Source organism: Perca flavescens, chromosome 22 (genome assembly GCF_004354835.1).
Source record: "Perca flavescens isolate YP-PL-M2 chromosome 22, PFLA_1.0, whole genome shotgun sequence".
Classification (NCBI taxonomy): domain Eukaryota; kingdom Metazoa; phylum Chordata; class Actinopteri; order Perciformes; family Percidae; genus Perca; species Perca flavescens.
In genome coordinates, this window is record NC_041352.1 from 12577810 (window position 1) to 12603019 (window position 25210).

Genomic DNA, 25210 nt, shown 5'->3' on the forward strand with positions numbered 1-25210 from the left:
CCAGACACAATCAGCCTTATATGAACAGCCTTGTCCTGGATGCTATCCTATTCATAGTTTCCCATTCTTCTCATGCGTGGCTCACTAATCCAGGCGCAACCTATTAACTGGCACTCCAGTAGACAGGAAGAGATAGATTGAGAGTCTGTATTTAAATCAGTGTGTTATACACCGAGAGGGCATGTAAATCAGGTCCAAACATTGTGTATGATGGGCAAGGGTTTTGCCTGTACATGTTTAACTTTCCAGCTCATTAGAAAAAAGAAAATACTCATTGATGTGAAACTTCATCAAATTCACTTTTTGAAAAGAGGTGTCAAGCTTCTCACTTCATTTCGAGTGAAACCACTAGAGGGGGACACACTTTCTGACTATGCAACAGAGTGTGTGGCAACCAGAGAAGAAAACCACTGATGCAAATTGCAGCAGGTGAAGGAGGTTTGTTGTTCACCATGATAGGAACGCCATCTGACCTGGAAAACAAGTTCAAACATTTTGTGGTTTACTGCAATAATTACAAAAGCTTGAATCTTCTTGGTAAGTTTTTCCACACAGGGGAATTATTTATGAAAAGATGCTTCATTCTAAATAGTCTTCTCTATTTCTGCAATCACCTGATAAACAGAGTCTACCATTTGCCCTGTTAATTGGAAATGTAAAGCTTAATGATGGAGTAGTCAGGTGCTACTTGGTGTCATTTAAATTGAATGTGAATACATTTTGTAGGCAGGCCACACACTTCATGTCAAAATGTAAGTTAATTGTCACTTAATTATTGATTTTGCAGCACAGTTTAAATTGTGTGATATCAGTTAGCTTAATAAGGTGAAAATCGACTTTATTCCAATTATTTAGTTTCTCTGTCTTTCTGGTGACACATCTTGGTGGCCACAATCACTTAATTCAAGAGTTGAATTTCATTATCTTATCAGATGTGATATATCCACTATTGAAATAAAAACGCTGAGTTAAACAAATAAAATTGAATGTCAGATGGGTATAGAAAGGTACTTTAGGTTGTTGATTCTTGGATTGAGTACAGTTTGTTTGAGAGATATCTTGAGGCAGCAATTGAGGAAAACATGATTGCTCCTGTTTAAGGTGTGAATGTCCTACCCAACAACGACACTTAGCAGCTTGTAAGCGCCAGAAACCCCACAAATGGTGTTGAATAGCCCCCGTATTTCCTCACATGCTAAGCGGCTTCTTTGGGCAGGAACAGTCTCCAGCATGCCAACGGGGTTCCTCCTAATCCAACTTGTTTTCACTGTCTTGCTGGTGCTGTGTGTGTTGGACAACTGTTAATTATCTGGGCAGCCTGGGAAGAAAGCGTTTGCACATTAGCACTACGTTAACATGAACAAAAGACATGCATTCCCGAAACGTAGTCCTTTAACAGTGAATGGTATTCTACATAGTCACAGGGAGACCCTACTGTGCGCAAAACACCACCGAATGTTGCGCGCTCTCAGCACCTCCATAATGTATCCAAATTATGTAGGCTATTCTGCGTCAGATGACCAATACCAATTTGTACATTTTCCCTCAAAATAGAAAAGTTTTTTGAGGGGTGGCCATGTGCATGGTTTTCTCTCTGGAATAAGTCTAACCTGCATTAGAAATAGCCTATAGTAACTTTGCTTCTTTCAATGCATTCCTCACAATCTAAAAATGAGATTAGACTGATTAATTTGATGTAGCCTATCAAAAGAAATGGATCCTTAATGATTCCATTAATGTTTCAACGTTTGTATATTAGCCATTCCTCATGTATATTGCTCACCAAAAATTGTTGATTGCATGTAAGCTTCAATCGAAATTGCTTCTTTCTTGCACCCAGCCCCCATCCCCCACAAATTTTACTTTTCGCCTCTGCGCCCAAGTGTCACTCTCGAGAGAAACCTCTTCGTGATTTAATATCTACAGGCAACATGATATGTAGTTTTAAATGGAAATCCTACGATGAAGAGTGTAGTGTGTATTGTATTGTATTGCCTACTCTAAATACGCACTTAAGACGTCAGGCCTTTGTGCGTAAATCTTCTAAGCACTGATTCCAGAGCAAACTCGGAATATTTGCGTTGTAAATGGCATGTTGATATTATCATAAGGGTTATTTACAGGTTTACTGTCTTTCTCTCGCCCCTCATCGTACACTGACCCTCCCCAGCCCCCCGGGGCGATCAGTCATTCTGCTCTCAGATAACGCGTCATTCTCCCCACGATTACGCAGCGGGATTTACATGAAACTGTTAATTGTTTGCTCTTCAAATAGTCAGGCTGGAGCCAGCAGTCTGCCAGAAGTTAAGGACCGACTCTTTGACTTCCCTCCCCCTCTTCGCGCTCCTGTCCGAACGTGCGGGACGATCTCCCCCTGGCTGATCAGCATGACAAAGCACTGGCCGGAGCAGAGCCTCTTGGCACCACCCGCTCTGTCCCACCTTGGAGAACATCACGACCATCAACTTGACTTCCACAGAAATGCGCAGCAGAGTTTTTCACCCAGCGGTGTAGCGCGGAGCTCTTCAGCTCAACATTGGCCTTACCACTTGGCTCGGATGGTTCCCCAGCAGTTGTCGCGCTTGGAGAAACCCGCAGCGCGACACGAACACCTCACCAGTGCCACGGCATTCATGGATACAGCCGTACTGCCGGACTCATCGTACCCGAATCCTCAAGATGCCCACTTCAAACAGGAAGGTATTACCCGGGACTCGCGTAACAGTGAACGGGAGAAGAGTAGCACGAGTGGTGGAAAGAAAAAGAACTATCAGCGGTATCCAAAACCACCGTACTCGTACCTTGCTATGATTGCTATGGTCATCCAAAGGTCGCCAGAGAAGAAACTGCCGTTATCTGAGGTAAGAATGAATTTAGATTGCTCACATATTATATGAGTGTGTGTGCACAGTGCTTTACTTGAGGCAAATTTGTTAGAGGTGGCGCATGGTGTGTTTTACGCACGGTGCTGCTTAATGCTCACTTTATTTCCGCACTATTTTATTGAAATACAGTACATCTCAGATGAAATACAAGAGTATATTTCTATCATGGAAGTCAGTAGAATCAGAGAGTTATTGTTACTTTAATATGAAATATATCGATAACACACTAGCGGATCATTTACAGTTCATAAAGTGACACAAAACAGCAGCCTCACGGTGACACTTGATTGACCACCACCTCTTCCATTCTTGGTTTGCTTTGATAAGGTTGTCTGCAGTGAAACCAGACACTGATCTGTATCAGAAAAGTGATAACATAGCGATATACAGTGCATGGTAAAATCACGTTTCAGCTGAGGTTGTTAAACTATAAACATACTTCCCATACAACTTAAATTCTCATATTGATTATCTTGTATTCTTTTTAATTTATTAACAATGTTTAAGTGAAATGTACAGTATGTGTAGTTGGCATTCACTTCTGCAACAATGTACACTAACTCACCATACATGCATACATCACATCAGTGTATATTTAGATAGAATTGGCCCACAGTGAAGACGAGCATCTTCTTCAGACAGCCATTCTGACATTTTTGTTTCATTTCCAGATCCTGAAGGAGATCAGTACTCTCTTCCCATTCTTCAAAGGAAACTACAAGGGATGGCGGGATTCTGTGCGACACAACCTCTCCTCTTATGACTGCTTTGTAAAGGTATGTACAAACTGGTAAACAATTCCATGGTTAAATCCCCATTTAGTCTCGTCAGTGGGCTTGATGCAAATATCACAAAATACTAGGTTAACATTTGCATTGCACTATCCTGACTTGAGATTTGTTTATGTCTTCTACAATCTGAGGGTGTATGGAATGACTATTAATGTGAAACTAGGTCAATCCTGCTGGCTAGGTTCTCATACCAAGTGCTCATCTCACTGTCCATCCTCCCTCCACCTGTAGGTGCTGAAGGACCCGGGGAAGCCTCAGGGCAAAGGCAACTTCTGGGCGGTGGAGTTGAGCCGTGTTCCTCTGGAGCTCCTCAAGAGGCAAAACACGGCTGTGTCTCGCCAGGATGAGACAATCTTTGCCCAGGATCTGGCCCCCTACATCATGCAGGGACACAAACCAGAATCTGAACCACCACCTGCCCTCCTCAGCCCCCACCCAACCATGCGCTCAAGAAACCCCTCCCCAGCACAGGAGGACTTGTTCCGACCCAAGCTGGAGTCATCCTTCGCCATCGACTCTCTGTTACACAGCCTGCGGCCACCTAGTGCCTCCGGGGATGTGGATGTGTCTAGCAGGGACTGCTGGGACAAGGTGGAGCACCCTCGGTCTTCACCATCTCCGCGGCCTCGCTACGCCTCCTCTGCCCGTAGTGCCTCGGCCAGCTCTGCCAGCCCAGCCTCCACCTCCTCCTCTGATGAGGAATGGAAAGGGATGTCCCTGTCTGGGAAGCATGTTCCTCTTGATGGTGAGGCTGGATCAGATGGTTATGAGGACTACAGACCGCCACTGCACAAGTCCGCCCGACGGGAGACTGTTGCAGCTCCATGGGAGCTTCCCACCTCCTACGCTAAATATGCTCCCCCTAATGCTGTTGCCCCACCCAGCATGCGGTTCAACGGAGGTCCTCTAATGCCAATGCATGGAGGACTTCCTCTTTATGGCTACGGTGGCTCTCCTGTGGCACCTAGTCACTTCTTAGGTCATGCCTATTGGCCCATCCTCCCAAGCGGACGAGTTTCTGTCCAAGCCCCTTCCCTCATCATGGACCTGGACAACATGTTGCAATCTGTGCCTCCAAATAAGAGTGTGTTTGACGTGTTAGTACCAACCAATCAGAACTCTCATCCACATAATCAACCACCCAGTCAGTACACCCTGCAGAATGGGCCTCCCCTAAACCGGTATCCTCAGTACTGACTCTGAAATACTTATGTATGAGACTTGTTTCTTGATACTGAGCCATACTGTCACTCAGAAATGCACGGATGCTAACCCACAGGATGAGAGGTTTAATCAAGATCCACAAGGGAAACACATTTCTGCTGCACATTCTCTTAAATCCAGTCTCAAGCTCAATAAATGTTGACTGTTTAAGATGCAAAAAGGGTGCTGAACTACAGACAGTGTAATTGATGGATTCATGTTTTTAACAAGATGAAAAGTCAGTGTTGGCTTTTTTAAGATCAAGGTTTTTAAAAGGAAACACTTTATTTCTTATCAATGTGTGGCGTATTACATGGTTTCACTGGAAAAAATGTACCTCAAACAGCTATACAACTAAACCAGTATCTACCTCAGGATTTCAATGAAATGGGAGTGTGTATTTCTACAGGCTCTTTGCACTACAGGTGTTTTTTATTGGCATGAATTTGTTTTCTTACACAAAATTCTTTTGCATGTTGTCTAGTTATTGTGACTGCTGAATGTATTGTTGGAAATAATTTTGAATTTTACAGTTGTGTGAAAAGTGAGGGATGAGCTGGCCTGTTGATTTACATAGTCAACTTGAGCTTAAAGTATCAAATGCAATATTTCTTTACGGTTTATCCTGCCAGCATAATATATAGGCTTTTTAGGGAAATAACTTGCATTATTTCAGTAAAAAAAAGTTTTTTTGTCAGGGTATGTCTGTGTGCACAGATCAATGTGTACACACACTTGTGGTGTTTTGTGAGTTTTAGTTTGTTTGTTCAGATGGTGAAATACAGGACCGGCTGTTTACCGTAATCTTAAATGTCAGTCTAAACTGTCTGCAATGGTCTTACAGCATATTAACCATAGTCTACCTCAGGTTTTTAATGGACTGGGAAATGTTTCTTGTGGACTTTGCACTGCCGGTTATTTGCACTATTTTTGTGTCATTATGATCATCTTCCAAAGGAAATTGCTTATAAATGTCTGCCAGCTGCCTACCTCGACAGGTGAATGTTTTGTAAGTTGTTTTGCCATTTCCCTGTCGTCTTGTTAAAAGTTTGTACAGTACTGAGGTGAAGTTTAAGTATCAAAAGAAGGGTATGGAGTTGAACAGGGTATGTAATAAAATGCTGTTTATTTTAACTGTGCTGCTGATTGTTTTATATGGCAATAAGTGAACTAAAACTGCACAATCTTAACTTAATTTCCTTTGTACGGTATGGTATTTGTACATGTGGGACTATCATTTATATGTTACTCTGTTTTAGCATGTTTGTTCAGATGGCTGTTTAGTCCTGGTTGGTGTATTTGCTTGACCTTCCATGTCTTTAAAGCTGGACTGTAGTAGTTCAGCACAATTCAACTCACAGCTGTCTTAATGTTAGACAGCTATAGCTCATAACAGGATTTCTGGGTTCAGTGGTACACTACAGTCACTCTTCTTTTGCGTTATTGGTGGCAGTTTAGAATTTGACCACGTCACATGGTCTAACTTAGTTATTTAGTTTTATTGCAGTCAGGGTGGCATCTTTTCTCCTTGGTAAATACAAGCTCTAAATTCTCATGGCAGCTACATAGAAAAGGTCACTTTCATTTAAAACCCTTCAAGTGTAATTGTTTCATGAGAACATAATGGAAAAACTCCAGCCGACCAGCTGAATCCTCTTTGCTCTATAGTCATTTGGTGCATAAAATGTAAGGAAGCAGCAAGTAAAAGTAGCAATACAACAATGTACTAATAATCCATTCCAATAAAATGTAAAAAGAAAATGGTAAATGTACTTGTAAGTACCAAAAGTAAAAAACCGTAAAGCAAAAGAAAAAAAAAGAAGTCCCCTGTGAGTGTTATAAGCATTTTTCCTGTTGTGGCTAGTTATGGTGGAACTAATTTTGACAATTTTATATTTTGTTGGGTAGTTTAACCTACACAATGTCAAGTTATATGGAATGATCTGTTTGGTTGAATCTTAATTTTTTTTTAAGTACCTTCAGCTATCAAATGTTGTGGAGTAAAAAGTACAATATTTCCATTAAATTACATTTATTTAGCTTAAGCTATTAGCTTATCCTCTAAAATGTAATAAAATAGAAGTATAAAGTAACAAGACAAGTTAATTTAGGTATACCTGCATGTTTAAAAAAAAAAAAAAAAAAGGATTAAATGTACTTTACTTTAAGCAACTGCCTAACTACAGGCTAGTTTAGACTTTCACAGAAATTGAAAATGTTTCACTAGTGGGGCTCTGAATTTGCACTTTCACATATATTTCTTTCTTGCAGAAGTTTTGTATTTGCCTATCAGTTGCACCCTCTGTTTTCCCGTCCTACAAAAGTCACTGGGTGCTCTATGACGGTTAGCATTTGAATTAACTGTGGATATTTACCTTCACGAATAAGGACTTTCTTGTGATTCATGCTTGTTTTCTGTTCACACAGTCTCACATTCTCCCATAATGAGCGCACAGATCCCCAAAACCTAAAGCTATTAGCCAACAGATGAAGTGTAAAGATGGAGAGATTGTCCCAGGCAGCAGCAGGGGGTGAGTCTCAAATCCTCTCAGTATGATAGATTGTTTTACCACAGGGATGATCTATAAACAAGGAAACTTTGATCCACAGTCCATTGCAACACACACACACACACACACACACACACACACACCCCCCTCTGATTTCCATCATCAGCCTCCTGCTGCTTCCACTGCTGTGGCCACTATCTCTTTATCAGCTGCCTACGCATGCCTGCACTCCCTCACCATCCTTCCTCCTCTCCTCCCTGATCATTCCTGACCAAAAGATGGGAGGAGGGGACACCACTTTAACAGGGACATGTCCCACCCCCCCCTCCCCCAAACACACACACACACACACACACACACACACACACACACACACACACACACACACACACACCACCCCCACACCCCATTCTGGATTCCAGAATGTGTGTGTGTGTGTGTTCCCAGTGTGACTGTCAATCATGCATTTACATGTATCAGTGGCAGTCAGTCATACTAGGAACTGGGTTGTTTTAGCAGTTTCAAGTCCCTGACCAACTGCTTACATGTTGAAGAAATATCTTTGAATTAGCCAAATCAATGTTGATGGATAACTTGACAACCCTTTAACAAGGAGATAAGACTGGCATTACAAAACTGATATGGTATGGAGACGGAGCATGCCTCAAAAAATAAATCCCAACTGCTACATTATGAAGTTCACAATATGATTTGATGATAATAATCTTTGCAACCATTTCACATAATTTCTACATACTCTCTAAACCAATTACCCCTCTCCTATACTCTTAAAATGATAAGTGAAATTACTGTTTTCGTTGAAAAGGATAATAGGGAACAAAAAGAAGACAATCTAATTGGAAGAAATTGAGTTTATTTGTCTGTCCTGTTAAAATAACAGAAGAACAGTAACCACATTGTGGCTTTGTGTTGTTAGATAAGTGGTTGTTCCAGTTGAAACTGATTAGCAGCTGCTTCACTTGGTTGGCTTTTTTTCTTGCACAGTTAGACTGGAACTCATTTAAAAACATTTCAGTTGGCAAAAATACACACTCTTACCTTCAAATGTGAACACTGGGATATGTATTATCAAAATGGGACTGTAAAACTTGTTTAGCTAGTAATAAGAAACATTTTCAAACTAACAAGTGGTAGGTCACATTTAACTGAGCAACACATCTAAAGCTTAATTTATGGTCACCGTGGTGTTCCAGGCACGAGGTATAAAATGACGTGTGACCATGACGTATACCCAACGCTTTGTGTCCGTCACAGAAATCGAAATGATGCTTGAGCTATTAGTATTCACTTACTTGGCAGACCCTTATTGTCTTTTGAATATATGTTAGCACACATATTCTGCAAAACAGTAATACAGAAGTAATTTTAGTTGTAGTGGTTGACTATGATGATAGATAACAAGTGTTGCTAGTCTACATCTTGAAATGTTTTTCCCCTTCTAACTGTAGCATGTTCCTTCCTCATTCATTCCTCACAGTATAATGCTGTTCCCACGGTTTTCCTCGATCATTTTAATTTTAATCTTTCCATCTCTCACTCTGCTTGAGTTCCTGTTATTTCCCTACCTCTTTCATTCTTCTCCCCTTCTGGCTTGTCTGTTAACTCTCCCTCCCTCTCTTTCTTATTTTCTTTTCACACTCCCTCTTGTGCCATGCGGTATTCAAAGACGCTGCCTCTCTCAGGAAAAGACTCATTCAAGCGCCTGCGCTTCGTCTGGGGTCTTCTGTTGGCGTCCTCCTCTCTTCCGTATCCCCCTCCTCCAGGGGTGTAGAGGCAGAACATGTCCTGTAGGGGGAGACACACAGCCAAAGAGTGGATTCAACTCACTAATCACTTTATACTAACAGTTACCTCATTACAATTCTAAAGGATTAACCAATGTGTATTCGGATTAGAGAGTGCTCGACCATATTTGAAACATACATAAGACGCATTTTCAGGCTAGTTTACAAACACATTTTCTTATGTGCCTCATTTCAACAAGACATAAGACACTATTTAACAAACTGCCGAAGTTATTTAATAAATAAGTTCATAGTAATTTAGCACATTACAGTTTCATACCTGAAGTCATCTGAAGATGTTTGCTGTCATGTATATTTGATAACAGAAGCATAGTGATGCAAATAACACTTATGCTGGAATGGAAACTATATTTTTTTCATGCAACATGGCAACATTCACTTTAGTATTACTAAGGTTAATATCTTTTTTTTTTTTAAATGGATTATATTTTGGGCATTCCGGCCTTTAATTGATAGGAAAGTTGTAGACAGGAAAGGGGGGAGAGAGAGGGGCGAGACATGCAGCAAAGGGCCGCATGTCGGATTCGAACCCTGGGCTGCTGCAGTAAGGACTGAGCCTTGGTACATGGGGCACACACTCTACCAGATGAGCTTCCAGGGCTCCCTCTATGGTTAATTCTTGATAGTATTTCTTTCACATATCTTACCCCGGGCTGAAGGCTGACGCTGGTTTTGGCTCCCAGGTTGAGGACTCGGCCGTCTGCTCTGTGAAGCAGGTTCAGCCCTGCTGCACCGTCCTCACCACCTAACCAGCAGAGAGAGGTTACACAGGACAGAGTGTAAACAGTAGAAGAAAGAAAGATGTCCCCAGTCACTAAGCAAAACGTTTTTTTGCTTTTGGTTTTTAAGAAAATGGTTTGCAATACTGTTTTTGAGGCTTACAAATGTAGTTGTTTCTTTACTTATATCTTCTTTTGTCCCTTTACCTTTGAGGTGGGTAGATTTAATCAATTTATCCATAAGAACATAGAATAGGCATATATAAGCTTTTGCTTCAGCCTAATCCTTTCAGTCAATGTTGACTGTTTGAGTTTACACTGTGATAAGTATATAATTATTGTTTTTATGATGACTGAATAAAACTACTACTACCATCATTTCAAAACCAAATAATAGAAAAACATGAAAATGGCTGATGAGGACTTTTGCCGGCAGGTTCAAAGGGTCAGAGTTTACCCTGCAGGCCGTAGGGCCGGGTGGATCGCCTCTCGGTCAGAACAGACAGAACCACCGTGTTCCTGAACAGAAGTTTCCGCATCACACCGTCTCCACCGCTGTATTTTCCTGCACCTCCTGAGCCGGGCCGCAGAGAGAACTGCTCTAAAATGACTGGATACCTGAACACCAGATGGACAGCAGCAACATACAGATCAATAATATTAGAAACATTATTATTACTGGACACCAAAACTTAAATTCATGTCTGACCTCTTCTCCAGAATCTCGGGGTCAGTGATGCGGGTGTTGGTCATGTGACTGTGAACCCCACTCCGCCCATTCCAGCCTGGCCCCGCCCCTGCTCCCCCGGCAACTGTCTCATAGTAACCTATACTCTCACTGCCAAATGAAATGTTGTTCATGCAGCCCTGATGGAAAAAGGAATGACGAATAAGCAAGTAACACAAAGAAATCCAAAACATGGATCAATTTACCAATTAAGATGTTTAGTGCTTTATCACAGTTAATTTGGCTAAACTACCTGAGAAGGATTTTTTTATTTTAAATGTACAAAACCAGTTTTTCTTACCTGCGAAGCAGCGCACACCTCAAATGCCCTAAAGATGACATCAACCACTCTCTGGGACGTGAGGACATTTCCTCCAACCACAGCTGCATTCTGGGAAGGCTGAAGGATTGAGCCAGGGGGTATGATGACTTTGATTGGTGCAAGACAGCCCTGGATATAAAAAATAAAAAAGGAAACACCTGAATAATACAAACTATATGGAATTGAATATCATTTTTGTAAGCATTTAATTAATTTTCAAGTGAAGGAAAAATTAAGAAACAAACCTTAAAACGTAAACCTTAAAACCCACCCAGGGCTCCTAGAATAGACCCCTGTACCTGATTAAGGGGAATGTCCTGTCCGACCATGCAGCGCAGGCAGTAGATGAGGGCAGAGAGGGTGATGGCGCGTGGAGCATTGCAGTTCCCCCAAACCTCTGTTCCTGTCCCTGTGAAGTCAAACACCGCACTGCCCTGTGGTGATGGCAGTTTGTATATCAATTGATCAGTTCATTGTGCAAGACAAAAGCTTTGGATTATCATGAGAGGATTCTCCATGCTCACCTCTTCTTCATTTATCTGAACCTGCAGTCTGATTGCGGTCCCATCATCCATGAAATCTTCTGACTCCACCGCCAAGGAGCCAGTCTGTTGCCGTCGACGACGTGCAAAGTCTCTCAGCATGTCCCTCACGGCCAGCTCTGCATTACTCTGAAACATTAACATTATTAACGCTGTAGCAGCACAACACCAGCAGTACTTACTATTACTACTTTGCACAATAACAGTATTTTGTTTTTCTTCTGTCCCTTGTAGCCACAAGTACCTGAATGTATCCCATGTAGGCCTGGACAACAGCTAACCCATAGCTGTCAATCAACTCCCCCACCAGCTGGCTGCCTCTCTGATTGGCTGCCACCTGAGCCCGCAGGTCTGACAGGTTGTCATGGAGATTACGAGTCCCAGAGGAGTCTGGGTACTGGGCCGGAGCCATCAGAGCTTCAGTTACAGCTGATATGGAGATAGAAAGAAAAGGCAAGATAATTCCAGTGGAGGGGAAAAGAGACAAAGAGAAAAGCATTATGGGAAGTAAGATTAGATAAAGTAATGTGAATGTTTAGTAAAATACAGTAACTGAAACAAACGGTGCATGTTGGATTCATGTGGATTTCATGTGGACCATACTGCCTGGTGGTTTTGCATGTTTTAGCTCATTAACTATATACTCAAGATAATTGCTGACTTTTTCCCAAAGCATGCAGTACGTTTTTAGATCTTGACCTTCCAGCCACTGGTTTGTATTCACTTCAGTATGCGAAATAAGTATGCTTAAAGAGAATCCTTGCGCAAGTTGAGTAATTCATCTCCCCGCCTTTATTTTTCTTGTTAAAGTTACATTATTGCAGTGTAACACAGTTGCGAGTAGTGGCTATTTTAAAAGCTGACCTTTATGGTGCGTTCAAAGACATTCTAAGATATGAGATTTCAGTCTGCTGCCAAACATTAACTTCTTAATGTGAGAACATTCATGCACGCTTTTTGTTTGTCTTCCAAACTTGCCCCTTCTGACCTGTGCATTACCACATAATAAACATAAAATACAGGTCACTGGGCATTTATAAAAGGTGTATCACCTATCTCAAGTCAGTTGGTAAGCTTTGTAAAATGAGAGGTAGTACTTGTAGTTTTTTGGCTACAGTATGCAAAGCGACTGTGTGTATAGTGACCATTATATGGCTCTTTATCTAGACTTGTCAACAACAAACAGCTCTGTATTTTCTCTGTTACCTCCTTTCATCAGTCTCTCACATTCATTCTTGGGTCACCCTCCTCCTCCCTTACCCTCTTCCTGGAAGACGCCACCAGTGACGAGTTTAAAGGAAGTGAAGACGGCCCCCTCCTGCTGAAGGGAGGTGGAGTGGGGGGGCATGGAGCCCGGAGTGATGCCCCCAATGTCAGCATGGTGCCCCCTGCTGGCTACAAAGAACACTGGACTGCTCACCCCTTTCCTAAACACCTAAGGGGGGGAAAGGTGGACCAAAAAGGGATCAAAATGAAGGTATGTAGTGAAAAGAAAAAAAAAAGATTGTTAATGAGGACAGCAAGAATGCCTACACAAAGCTTGACTGACTGACCGGTGTGATGACTGTAAGGTCTGGGAGGTGGCTGCCCCCAGCACATGGGTGGTTACTCAGAATCACATCGCCTTCTTTCAGCTTGTTCCCCAACGATCTGATCTGCACAGAGAAGAAGAAACAGAACATCCTTTGTGTCACAGTGGGGTGTTTCAATAGTATGTCCAAACTCAGAAACACGCGGGAGGTACACTTCCTGCACCTGGTACTGGACAGTCTCTTGCATGGCCCCCAGGTGGACAGGGATGTGGGGCGCATTGGACACTAAACCACCGTCCGGTCCGAACACAGCGCAGGAGAAATCGAGACGTTCCTTGATGTTGGTGGAGATGGAGGTTCTTTGGAGAACTCGACCCATCTGTTCTGTAGAGGAAGAGAGGTAGAACACAACTGAGCACGCTAATAGGAACCGGGCAGCTGCCCGGGGCGGGATATTTTCATGACACATGGGGGGCGGCACAAGAACTTAAATAAACGAATAAAATAAAATTCCTCTGCGCCGCAAAGCGGTTTTCTGTTATCTATCATTTCACTGTGTGGGGAATTGGCAAATCTGCACCCCTGCAGCTGCAGGCGCCCTGCTTGCTGAGAGAGGAGCATCTCACTGCAGCCCGCGGGAAGGCGGATGTCAAGCCCCGCCTTCCCGCTAAAGTTGATCAAGTCATACCTGAGGTCAACCATGTCCCAGGAACGGATCACTGGCCTTGCCGTCATCAATATCAATTACTCAATAAGGGAGCAGATTTCATATGATGACATAATTGATGATTTTGCATCAAGGAAGGCCAGAAAGGTCAGGTTTTAGTTTTAGTTTGTGTTTTCTGTTCTTAGTGCTATAGTGTAATAATTAGATTCTCTTTAGTGTGTTTTCACATTTGTGTGATGAAGGATATGTGCTATTTAGAATAGGCCTATTTATTCTATATTTTATTTGTATATTATTCTTAATATTTTATATTATTGTTGCTCTCTGTTCTTGTTACATTTTTTATATATCTCGAAGGGGGGTCTCGCCCTGCGTGTAATTCAATGTAGAACCGCCACTGAACAGGAAATTAATAAAACCCTCTTTCACTTCACACCTTCCTTTTATGCCTGCCTTCTCCTAGTTTCTCCCCAACAACCTTTCACTCCTTCATCATTCTTACTTCTCCATCCTCTCTCCCCTGTTGTGTACCTGCTATGCTCATGAAGCGGTGGGAGAAGATGGAGAGCTGCACAGTGTTGAGCTCGGTGCCCAGAGCGCAGTGAGGGTCAGAGCCTACAGTCATACTAACATCGCCCCCTTCTGTCAGACGGGCCTCACAGCACGGCTCCACCAGGATGGTACTGATGGAGGAGAAAAAGAAATACATTTACACAAGCATAGATGTTTAGACAGGGTAAATACAGGCATTTTGAAGCATTTTAAAAAGGCCCCAAAACAGGCCTAATTTACTTTAAAACTTAACCCAGAAAAATACAAAGTACAGTGGAAGGATTTGAGTATGTAAGTAAAGTTTTGAAGCAACAAAACAAAATGTAAAGCCTTTGAAACTGTACTACAAATTCAAAGGCATCATTTTACAGTATTTAAAATATTTTAAAGTCCTGACTTTAAACAAACAAGTTGAAAACATTAAAGTAAAATTAAGAATAGCCGATACTATAATTAAATATAGAAAGAAAATAGTAAGGAGGTCCCAATGAAGTTTCTTTGGACCCGATCCCGAGACTTATATTTACCTACATGTTGATTTAATACGTATCTAATACATTGAAATAACAGCTGGAGCCTTCTGAATTTGAATATGCCCTGATTGGCACGATACAGATACTTAGGATTGGCTCTGCACATCTTTAATAATTATGTTGTCATTGATGCTTTTTGAAAGCACAGTAATGGGTAAATGCCTGCCTGTTTTTGTCAATGATGATAGCTGGTCCCTGGATGCTGTGACCACATGGCAGCTCCTCCCATAGATACACACCGGTGTCCAGGTAACCTTCCTCAAAGTAACACTTGGTCATCTACAGAGAGGGACAGAGATTGCCACAAGGTAACAGTTTTCAGACCAAAAAGTCTCATTACGTTAAGAACAAATACATTCATGAATGTTTTCATTGTTATCTATAAAGCATAATTGATATGTTTGTGAAAGGAAGGGATAGGAAATGCAATGCTGATGAAAAAGATGCAGGCTTCAACAAGATGGTTTAATCATTCCCTGGTCTAAGTTATAATATAATGGTGTAAATGACATGTGCAGCTGTATGTATGTATAAGAAAGTCTGTGTACCGTGACTGGTTTGGCCTCTCCGTGCCCCATCTTTGTGTTATACACTGATTTAATACCAGATTTCCCACAACCCCTCACTCTGATGTCATCAACCATGATGGCTCTGTCTGGGATAGTGAATCCAAACTCCTTCAGATAACTAAAGAGAAGATATGTAGAGTGATTAAGGTTAGAGGAACATTAAAAGCCATGAGTAGTGTAAACAAATGCCAGCTCCAAAGTTTACTGAGCTTATCTCGGAAAAAATGACACATTAACTTGGTGTGTTTGCTAAAAAACATGTAAACAGAGGGCACAAAGAAGCAAAATGTAAGTAATGATTTATCCACAATAACTGTACATGATTAAACTAACAAATCATTGAGCAAATGAGTAAACATAGAGCTAACCGCTTGGTAAAGGCACTGCGGAAGTCTCCAGCTAGACAAGTCTGGGCGTTGCTGGGGTAACCAGCAGCAGTAACCATGAGAGCGCAGTCGGTGCCCTTGTAACGCAGGTGAAGGAAAACCTCAGTGGTTATCTGACCGCTGGAGAGGACAAGAAACACAAGGCGGCATCATTGCATCATTACTTAGTGAGTGTAGCAGTGAAAAGGCATGGGCACCTGAGGCCTGTAGTACGAAGCAAGATTTGGCGTTAACGAGGTAACTTCAGGTTCAACCCAGGGTGTTCTGTATCACGACGGTGGATCACTTGTTACCGGGTTCAATCACCGTGGTAACTTATGCTGAACACCTAACCTGCTCGGGAGCAGGTTATGTTGAAGATTAGAGATCAACCGGTGTAAAAGCACCGCCTCCTGACCAATCAATACTCCATTATAACGGCGTCACCGTTCTTAGAAGATCAGGTGGAGCTCAGTGCGGCAAGAGAGAGAGGTGCGGTCAGAAAAGTGAAAACATTTAGAGACCGACAACCTTGTTAACATTCCCTGATGTGTATTTTTATGAAAGATATAGATTTTCAGCGGAGGGAATTACGTATCTTTGTCAGCTTCTTGAGCCGTGTGTTGGCAATGCGACACATCGGTTTCAATTATGTTTTTATATTTTTTTATTTTCTCTCACGTTCGCTTACCACTGCCAGGGTTGCAACTGAAATAATAGGCTAAAGCAAAGACAGTTTATGGAAATCACAGGTATAATTATGGTCAGATCTTGTACCTGACTGATGGGGAAGTGATATTGATAAGCATTGTGATTTACGCATTTACAGCGTCTGCTTTTTTTTTGCCAGCTTTCCTTCCTTTTTTAGGAAGCAGCGACTGTATTGCGTTTTGCCTATAAAACCGTGTCTGTGTTCTTCATATTTCTGTACGATTATTGTTTGCTTTTCTTATGTAAAATATGCGGCTCTGGTAGACTTGTCCATGTTTGTGTTTGGTCATATAGAGCAAATACCGCCTCTTTTATGTGAACGTGTGTGTCGCTGGATTGGGAAACGCTGTTGATCTTGCTTCATAGTAGAGGCCTCTGGAGAGGCATACGGTTAACCCTAAACCATGCAGTGTTTTGCGGGTGCTGACCTAGTGAATCCACGTGCACAGAGCGTATCGTGGCAGCGTTTCATGAGCTGCTCCACCCTCCGATCAAGCTCGCTGAAAGAGTGCTGCTCGTACTGCAGCGAGCACGGCTCCTGCACCTCCTCCACCACGTCAGCTAGAGCCAGACCATAGGCTGACAGCACGCCGCTGTATCTGCAACACACAAAACCACCAAAATATTGTACATCAATATACACACACACACACACACACACACACACACACACACACACACACACACACACACACACACACACACACACACACAAACATAGAAAAACAACCTATCCCTCTTACTTGTGTATGAAGACAGTCTTCATCCCCAGGGCTCGGGCGATAGCACAGGCATGTTGGCCACCTGCACCCCCGAAACATGCCAACACATGCTGAGATGTATCATGGCCCTTAGCCTATGGCGTTATGGGAGGAGAGCAAACAAAAAAAACAAACATGATTTTAAAATTGTTGACCCATTTAACAACCAAACATTCAGCGTACTATTACACCTGGAGCTAAGACTTCAAAACCCCAAATACTGTACCTGTGTCAGCGCTCTGATTGGCCGGCACATGGCCTCATTAGCAACGCGAATGAATCCCATAGCGACCTCCTCCACACTCATCTCTGACGTGCTGTTGTGTGAGCGGTTGGCCCCATTTGTGCTAACCTGCGAATGAAAACACATTTTAGCCTCATCATTAACACTCCCTTATAGAATTATTAAAGAAGATTTGACACTCTACTCAAAATCTCAGTAAATATTCGTGCCTGTGATTGGTTAGAAGACAAGAAGAGGTTGATCTCCCGGGTCAGATGATGGAAATGCTTCATGGTTTCTTCCAATGACAGCGGTTCATTCTCCCCTGGCCCAAAGATCTTTGGGAAGAAGGAAGGGAGGAGTCGACCCAGGGCTAAGTTAGCATCGGTGACAGTCAGAGGGCCGCCTAGGAGAATCCCACAGGGAATCAATATTAGGTTTTTGTGTATGATGCTTCACTAGGTGTTTCAGTCTTGTATTTTTGTTTATGATGCTTCATTAGGTGTTTCAGTCTTGTATTTTTAAAATTATTTTATGTAATTCTGTGAAAAATGTGAAAGCACTGAAGATTATGTCTGACATGGAGCTTAATGCTTCCCAACTGTCCTATAGGGAACATCAGCAAGGAAGTCAGCAAGAGTCATGTATCTTTTTGTTAGCACACATCCCAGTTCCAACTGAGAACTATGAGGCAAGCTTCAGTTATATAATCTGAAACTTGGATTTTTGCCAATTTCCAACCTTCATGCTGCTAAACCATATTATAAATCACGAGAAGGGGGAAGAAAACAGGACATGGGAAGGCTGAACCTTTGTTTGTGGATTTTTTTTTCTGACAGCTGGATTTAAAGAGTAGGCGAAACCATTAAAAGGTGGGAAAAGTGACCCAGAAATGTATAGTTTACCATCTACCATGTAATGGGAAGAAGAAGGAAGAAATCCCAATAATGCATTGAGAGAAATTGGAAAGAGTAAAAGCAGAAATAAATGGGAGTTATGGCCTATTACCTTTTCTGTAACAGGCTGGTCCTGGATGGGCCCCTGCAGACTCTGGTCCAACCACAAACATTCCAGACCTGAGAGGGAAGAAGGAGTTAAGGAAGGAGAGAAAACAGAAAGGAGAGAGGTCGCATAACAGGGGGAAAGGAGAAAATAATAGTTGAAATACACTCTTGATTCAATTCACAGAATTGAATTTCTGAAGAGTTGTGTCATGACAGAATTTTAGCCAATCATGAGGTCTTACTTAACACACCAAATTAGCACTCCGTCTAACATTGTCAGCCTCAGGATGGTCAACTGAATTAACAATTAAATAAAAAATTATTAATTAAAATGTAATTCCACGCATACTTCCTTGTTGGTGCCTACATTACCCACAATGCAACTCAACTGCAGCTTTTTTTTCTTCTTTTTTTAGGGGGTAGGGGGGGTTATGTTAGTAGCAGCTAATGTGGCCTCAAATCTGCAGCTGAAATGAGGAGCGACAGAGGTCCGACTAACAGACCTGAAGAAGAGTCGTGAACCTCCGCCTGCAGCCACAGTGTTGATGTCCAGCTGAGGTGCCTGCAGGGTGACTCCAGCTGTGGTAGCCTCAAACACGTGTTCATACTGGCCAGCATACCGACTTACATCAGTGGATGTTCCTGGAGAGAAAGACAAGACAGAGGCAGTCAGGAAGACAAGAAGCATGAAAAGCTTTGAAAGTGAGCATTTCTCCTGTGTCAAACAGAAAGATTTTTCTTTAATCTGTAATTAATCTTTGCACTTAAATACCATTTGTAATATGTTTAAGTGAAAGTCAGAAATAAAAAAACAAGTGCAACGTCACATGTAATAATAAAAATTGGATACAATTTAAATGCACGGTAAATTGTGGAACGAAATACTACAAAACAATAGCAAAGTTCCTCACATAGTCTGTGCACTCAGTTACCGTCCAAGGTGCTAACAGTATCCCTCAGCATCCCCCTACTCACCACCCATGTCAAAGCCAATCACAGGTTTTTTCTCCATTTGGCTGTATGAAGTGATGGCGTATCCCACCACACCCCCCGCTGGGCCAGATAGAACGGCCCGTGAACCGCAGAACTGCTCCATGGGGGTCAGACCACCGTCTGACTGCATGAACAGGACATCCACATCCTAAAAAAAATGGAGGGAAATAGGAGATGGAGGAGATCATTCCAATGTTGAGATGAAACAGGCTCTTGAATTGACCCCCAGCTGGAAGGATCATCTGGAAAATCCTGCCTGTGATCTGTAGGGTGGAGGCCATGAGTGACCCACTCACAGTTCTTTAGAAGAATACGTTTGTATATTTTTTGTTGTTGTTTATTGTTATTGGGCCCCCTCCGAAAAGCTTTTAGTAGCTTATTTGGCGTTCCCCATTTCACGCACCTTGTATATGATCATTGTACTTTATGAATTTGTGTTAACTGATACATTGATGACGTGTAAAATAAACGTAAACGTAAGCACACACGAAAGAAAATGCGGTATTTTGTAATAACACAACAATAAAGAAGAACACACATATTGATGTGAGAAACACACCTTCAGGCCACCCTTGAACCCAGAGGTAAAGCCTTTTAAATACTGATGAATTTTGGGTGTGAGGTAGGCATCGGCGCAGACGGTGTAGCCCCGAGGCACTGCCCGCACCATGGGCATAACCTCGCTGGACAGAGACACCTGGGTGAAGCCCAGACGACGTGCCAGGGCACCCACTGCTTTCTCATGATCGGACCATCTGAAAGAGAGGGGGAGAGGGAGAGGAATGGGGTGGAGCTGGAATGCAAGTCAAACATAAAGCTCTTATGCAATTTCACCGCTGCTTTATAGCCTATTCTGTTGGTCTTATCACTTAAAAGCTTTCGTCAACTGCTGGTTTCCAGAAAGTGCCTTTTAAACTCAATCCATCTGCTTGGATCACTTTCACAAGAGTGAATTAGAGGTAACAACGTTATAAGTGTGAATGGATTTCGAGGAATACATAGGAACTCAAAGTTAAGTGGAAAACTTTCACCCAGTTAACCACATGGTAGAAACCAGACACCTCTGATATATGTACAGTGCACATGCCACCACTCCCACCGGGACAGGGCGACTCAGAGCAAGAGTTGTGTAATTGAGTGTACAGTGACAAAGAGAAAAAAACCAACAAATGAGTTCTATAAGTAAGGAGTTAGAAGTTAAAAGATAAAATAAAATATTGGCTTGTAGAGAGCCCAAGATATCGGATTAGGTAAGTACGCCTCTATGCCTAATAGTACAAAAACAAGATGTACTACTGACGTGTACGAGTGGAGCAGAAGGACAGCTAGACTGGTGATCCCACGAGACAGAACTCCCCGAAGGTCTTTTTCCACCCGCTCCAGATCCAGCTCCCTCCATACCTCCAGAGAATCCCCTGTACTGCCTGGGGGACACCAGCGCACACAAACATATTCTCAGGATTATCTCAAATTATGTGAAGTATTCAGGCAATGCTGTCGTACATGTGCCAGTTGACTGATCTCACATTTACAACCAAAAAAAATACAGGATAATGCTCTTGTCGTAGTCCCGTCACCACTGATGTATATTATATGAAAACGTTAAGAACATAAGCAGAATGAAAGCTGAGGAGAACTAGAAGGAGATTTGGAGGTAGAAGCAGTACGAGAAGAAGTACACAGTAGTGTTTCAGACCTGTGACGATACGTTTGGGATCTTTTCTAGCCAGCTGGCAGCCATCTTGCCTGAGAACGACTCGCTCATCCACCTCTATTACCTCTTCATACAGCACTTCAGGAACCGCCACCTCCTACACACACACACACACACACACACACACACACACACACACACACACACACACACACACACACACACACACACACACACACTAGATCAGATGTGTGACATGCAGCATCAGCTTCAAACAGTAGATATGTGACCATTTAAAGCATTAATGGTACAACAAGTCTGGGGACAAACTCCAAGACACGCCCCCTGTTTCTGGAACACAAAATAATGTCTAATCCTCAAGCTGTACTCAGGTGACTTATGACAGTATAGTGAAAAAGGTTGGTGCTGACTGGGGTAGCCGTGGTTAAGTGGTTCGCACTACTCAGAGTCAAGTATTTCATCTGTGGCTCTTTCACAAGCGTTTGTGTATATTGTGTGTATATATACACACACACACACACACACACACACATATATATATGGGTTAGGAAAAAGCATTACAAACCAGATCAAACAGCTTAGGCCTGGCCTGTGTGCCGATGTGCAACAAGTCTTTAAAGCCCAGCGTGACCAGGAGAGCGGTCCTTTCTCCCTCTCTCTCCAGCAGCGCGTTGGTCGCCACCGTTGTGCCCATTCTGATCCAGCCAATCAGAGAGGTGTCTACAGGCTGGTCGCGAGGAAAGGCCCGCCCCGTTTCCTGTAAACAAATTCACATAAATATGTGTATATTATATACTGTTCATACAGATGATGTACAGGTGGAACTGTGATTATACATTTCATGGTATGAAATACTAGGACTCCTTAAGTCTTTCTCTGGTTCATGCTTTGTTCGACTGCTGTCCGATCTGGTTTTGCAGACATGTTTTGATCTGCTCTCATGCTGTCTGCTCATTAATTATAGAATAGTGTAACAGCAATAACACTGACAATTATTTAGCTAAAAGTGGTGATTCCTGCTTCACATTGTTTTTGTTTTAATCTTTATTTAATGAGTGAACAGTACAAATATTTTCCATTTCCGCTCTAATGAACTACAAAAGCTACACGGATCATTGCAACATGCATTCATCTACCACCACATGTGTACAGACAAGGACACATGTCATTGCTGTGCCAAAAAATGCATCTGTTTGAATGTTGAATCCTGCTATTTTTAGAACAGAGCATGCTTTATACTCACAAAGTTACACACATGTCCATGTGCTAGCTGTCCATTACAAACACAATATCGTTGTTTTGAAAGTTAAACAGCTTCATTGGTATAAATGGCATCAGCAGGGGTGGCCTCTAGCTCACCCAGTAAGAGCGTTCACCCCATGTTGGCTGAGTCCTGCAGTGGTGCGGGTTCTAATCCAACCTGTTGCACTTTGCTGCGTGTCATCCCCCATCTCTCTCCCCCTTTCATGCCTATCCACTGTCTCTATGTAATAAAGGGAAAAGCCCCAAAACATAATCTTGAAGAAAAAGAAATGGCATCAGCAGAGATGTAGACTCGCTCCAATGACTGGGTCAGACTCATGTCATAGTATTGTGTTAAAACTGTGAGAATTCAAATTTAATAAGAAGCACTTAAGGAGTCAAAAAGCAAAGTTTAGATTTGGGAGTTATCTTGGAAAGCTCAAGCTCAACCACACTTTGATTGGTGAGTGATTCCACAAAACTCTTTGTATAAATTGAATATTAACTATAAAGTGCTTGCTAATATTTCAAAAAAAGTATGTATTAGTACATCCTTCCCATGATCATGTCACCTTTTCCAGGACTCTGCGTATCCCCTCCGTGGGAGCGTCTTTGTAGTTCTGGGGGTCCCGGGACAGCAGTTTCAGGACTCTCTCTCGACCATCAGGCAGCCGGGCAAACACATCGGTGAAGGTGCCACCCCGGTCGATGGCAAAGTCGAATTTCCCCTTAGTCTCAGCCATAGTGTAGAGAGAGAAGAGCTGCTGCTGAGTCTGTGACTAACTGGACACAAGGTAGGAGAGAGGGAGAGATTATCCACTCTGTAACACTGTACTGATAAGAGAACAGCTGAGACACCTGTTCATTCACAAAATCAATACAATGACACAAAAGTACTACTTTTCTTTTTAGCCACCACCAAGCTCCTATAAGCCACTCCTCCTCTTTCTCTCTCTCCTAGGCTTCCCAGCTCCAGGTTTTGGTTTGACATGTTGCTGCCTACAACACTCGCTCTCACATTCCTCACTCGTGTCAGGATTTCATAAACACCTGATGCTTATCTTTCCCTAAACAGTCACACTTAATTAGATTAAATAAAACCACATGTATTGCCACGTTAACGTGGCTTCCACTCAGTCTCATTCTTTGAGCTGGTCTGTGACAATTTATAAATCTTTTCTGCATTATGTTTTACAGAATTGTGTTTTTTTTTTTTTTTTTTTTTTTTTACAAATGCAGGTATTGAAGAATAGCCTACCAATAAACCAGACGGCCATAAAATAAGATAATGCCACTATTAATTAGCAAAGAAGAATTCTCCGTTGCGAGTTTATCGATTAGACCGTTATTTGGGCTGACGAGTAGGCACAGTGATGAGTTCGAGTTCTAAACTAAATACTTGAAGGGTCAGCAGCAGCTACGCATGCTACAACCCATTCCCTGTCTGTGTGCAAGGGGAGCATGCAAATGCTGAATTCGAAGCAACGAAGCTAAAGATTCGGTAGCCGACATCTTTACTCACCTGTCCGCCGCCGCTGATGCTGCACAGGAAGAGTGTTAATCTTTGATAATCCGGTAACTACAAGATTCTCCTCCCCTCACCTCTCTGCTGCTCTCGTTAGAACAGGAAACGGACCACGCATTGATCAAGTCCGGGCTATTTCTATGGGCTGCTGGCCTGGGGTTTAAACCCCGCCCTCCTGCGAGGAGCCTGTGTATATGCCGAGAACCGCACAGTTTTAACCTCTGCTCACTAGAGGGGCTTTCCGACATTATATAAAGGTCCCTATAACCCTAACGGATCTGAATCACAAAGATTTCAGTAAGGAGAGGCTGCAGTTGTTCCTTTTAATCAATGAACCCATTCAGCAGAGTTTATTACCCGAAACATTTCAGAAATATGTAACTCAAAATAATAAAAAGGCTACAGTGGCTTTTATGAGTCAATCCAATCTCTCGTTATATCTTTATGTAGAATATTACTGTTGAGTAAAAACCTGTAAAACGTTGAGCGTATTATAAAATGCTTGACAATTCCCTTCTAATTCGAAAGTTCAGTTCTATTCAAAACATAGTTATAGTAACAGAGTCATTAATATTATGTCATGTGTCATATTGCACCGAGGTGTGGTCCTCTGCAACTAAAAAGGACTTAACTAAAGTTCAGGTCGCGCAAAATAAAGCAGCGAGACTTGTACTGGGCTGCTCAATTAAAACAAGTAGAGATCAGAAGTATTCCAGTCTTTCTTGGCTCACTTTACACCAAAGAATAACAGTTACTTTAGGTACTATGATATAACACATTGACAATGAAAATGCCTATTTCTCAGTTTAATCAATTAGTGTATTGCAACTCCGTGCATAATCATAACACCAGAAAGGCAAATACTGGTCATATAACAATCCCCTATCCAAAAACTAATTTTATGAAGAAAACTGTCCTGTATAGAGCTATTGTCATCTGGAATAACATTCCTATTGAAGTGCGTCAGCTTTGCAAATAAGCAGTCATTTAAAAGAAATCTTAGATGTTTTGTGTTGATGTAGGTTTTTATATGTTTTGATTAAAGTTATTATATTAATATTGTATTAACATTTAGTCCTACTATGAATGGAAATTAGATTGTATGTATGTATGTATGTATGTGTTTGTGTATTTATGTATGTATAGATATGAAATGTGTATATGCGATTTTGTTATGGTTGAAATGTGTATATTGTTGTTGTAATGTAATGTAATTTTTTTAGAATGGACCCCAGGGAGACTAGCTGATTGCACAGACTTTCAGCTAATGGGATACTCAATAAATAAACAAAAAAACAAATAGCCGCTGTTTTTACTTTATACCAACTTCTAA

At 42.0% G+C, this 25210-nt stretch overlaps 2 protein-coding genes across 4 annotated transcripts; one reads left to right on the top strand and one right to left on the bottom strand.

Moving 5' to 3' along the window:
• Window positions 1-290: 290 nt before the first annotated feature.
• On the top strand, window positions 291-6018 carry foxh1 (forkhead box H1). 2 transcript variants are annotated; one of them, XM_028569292.1, is made up of 4 exons: window positions 291-537; window positions 2280-2861; window positions 3557-3661; window positions 3908-6018. In XM_028569292.1, exons 2-4 carry the CDS (start codon window positions 2388-2390, stop codon window positions 4871-4873), a joined length of 1545 nt encoding a protein of 514 aa, XP_028425093.1. In that variant the 5' UTR covers window positions 291-537; window positions 2280-2387; the 3' UTR covers window positions 4874-6018. The 2 variants fall into 2 exon arrangements, with proteins under 2 accessions (XP_028425093.1, XP_028425092.1); XM_028569291.1 differs by having other exon boundaries at window positions 292-537; window positions 2276-2861.
• A 2844-nt stretch (window positions 6019-8862) lies between these two features.
• Window positions 8863-24043, bottom strand: oplah (5-oxoprolinase, ATP-hydrolysing). 2 transcript variants are annotated; one of them, XM_028569233.1, is made up of 28 exons: window positions 23875-24043; window positions 22925-23135; window positions 21676-21867; window positions 21132-21246; window positions 20736-20859; window positions 19995-20190; window positions 19418-19583; window positions 18946-19084; window positions 18447-18514; window positions 17669-17844; window positions 17442-17567; window positions 17198-17310; window positions 16883-17053; window positions 15747-15884; window positions 15358-15496; window positions 14976-15088; window positions 14256-14407; window positions 13281-13441; window positions 13079-13180; window positions 12786-12960; window positions 11770-11954; window positions 11508-11654; window positions 11283-11417; window positions 10963-11112; window positions 10644-10801; window positions 10392-10552; window positions 9863-9960; window positions 8863-9195 (listed from the first exon to the last, which is right to left on the bottom strand). In XM_028569233.1, the coding sequence occupies exons 2-28, from the start codon at window positions 23093-23095 to the stop codon at window positions 9043-9045; spliced, it is 3924 nt and encodes a 1307-aa protein (XP_028425034.1). In that variant the 5' UTR covers window positions 23096-23135; window positions 23875-24043; the 3' UTR covers window positions 8863-9042. The 2 variants fall into 2 exon arrangements, with proteins under 2 accessions (XP_028425034.1, XP_028425035.1); XM_028569234.1 differs by lacking the exons at window positions 8863-9195; window positions 9863-9960; window positions 10392-10552 and having other exon boundaries at window positions 10716-10801; window positions 11283-11392.
• Between the last annotated feature and the right edge of the window lie 1167 nt (window positions 24044-25210).